At 48.3% G+C, this 787-nt stretch overlaps 1 protein-coding gene across 1 annotated transcript in view; it reads left to right on the forward strand.

Moving 5' to 3' along the window:
• Positions 1 to 335: 335 nt before the first annotated feature.
• Positions 336 to 787, forward strand: part of LOC107122553 (lithostathine-1-beta-like) — an 18854-nt gene continuing 18402 nt past the window's right edge. The window contains exon 1 of the mRNA XM_015425673.1: positions 336 to 410. Within this exon, the coding sequence (XP_015281159.1) occupies positions 336 to 410 (75 nt within the window). The remainder of the gene's footprint in view (positions 411 to 787) is intronic.

Consider the following 787-nt stretch of genomic DNA (forward strand, 5'->3'; position numbering starts at 1 on the left):
ATAAATAAATAAAGTGCTAGTACAATTGGTCTGGCAAATCAATGCTAACGATATTTGGTGACGGACGGCAGCAACTGATGCCCTGTTGCAGACCAAACTAGCAAACAGACCCCCAGAGGCGGCCGCTCCAGGAAATCTCTTTGCTCCCCTTCAACCAATGCCAGGAACACAAATGCAAGTAGTTGTGAACCGGAGAATAGGGCAGGGAACAGCCACACAGTTACAAAAGACAAGACAGGTGATAAGATTTGTGTAACATGTAATCGCCCCCCCCCTTCCCGGAACGACGTTTGATTTGCAACACAGCAGTCCAGTTGTTTCTGGCGGTAACGGGAATGGTCCCCGATTATCTCCTAACGACTCTGGATATTGATATTTTTCCTGACCTTGGGGACCATTATTCCACTCAGGTACTCCCCCCCCCCCATTCCAGCTTCCCTGGAAGTCTGCCAAAGAGATAGGGTGAGTTCTGGATTTACGTAATTTTTTTCCCCTCTCGCCTCCTATAAATAGTCCGAGGAAGCCGGACTGCCCTGCACTGGCGACTTCGGGCTCCCGAGTACAACAACTTCAGATCAGCCTTCCAGGAAAGAGACCAGCAGACAGGTGAGCTTTTGTTTTTTATTTATAAATTTTAGTCATGTTTTAGAGAGCCAGTCTGGTGTAGTGCTTAAGTGCACGGACTCTAATCTGGGAGAACTGGGTTTGATTCCCCACTCCTCCACTCGCAGCTACTGGATGACCTTGGGCAAGCCGTAGTTCTGATAAGAGCTGTCCTTGAAAAAGA

Source organism: Gekko japonicus, unplaced genomic scaffold (assembly GCF_001447785.1).
Source record: "Gekko japonicus isolate JY-2015 unplaced genomic scaffold, Gekko_japonicus_V1.1 scaffold5481, whole genome shotgun sequence".
NCBI classification, from domain to species: domain Eukaryota; kingdom Metazoa; phylum Chordata; class Lepidosauria; order Squamata; family Gekkonidae; genus Gekko; species Gekko japonicus.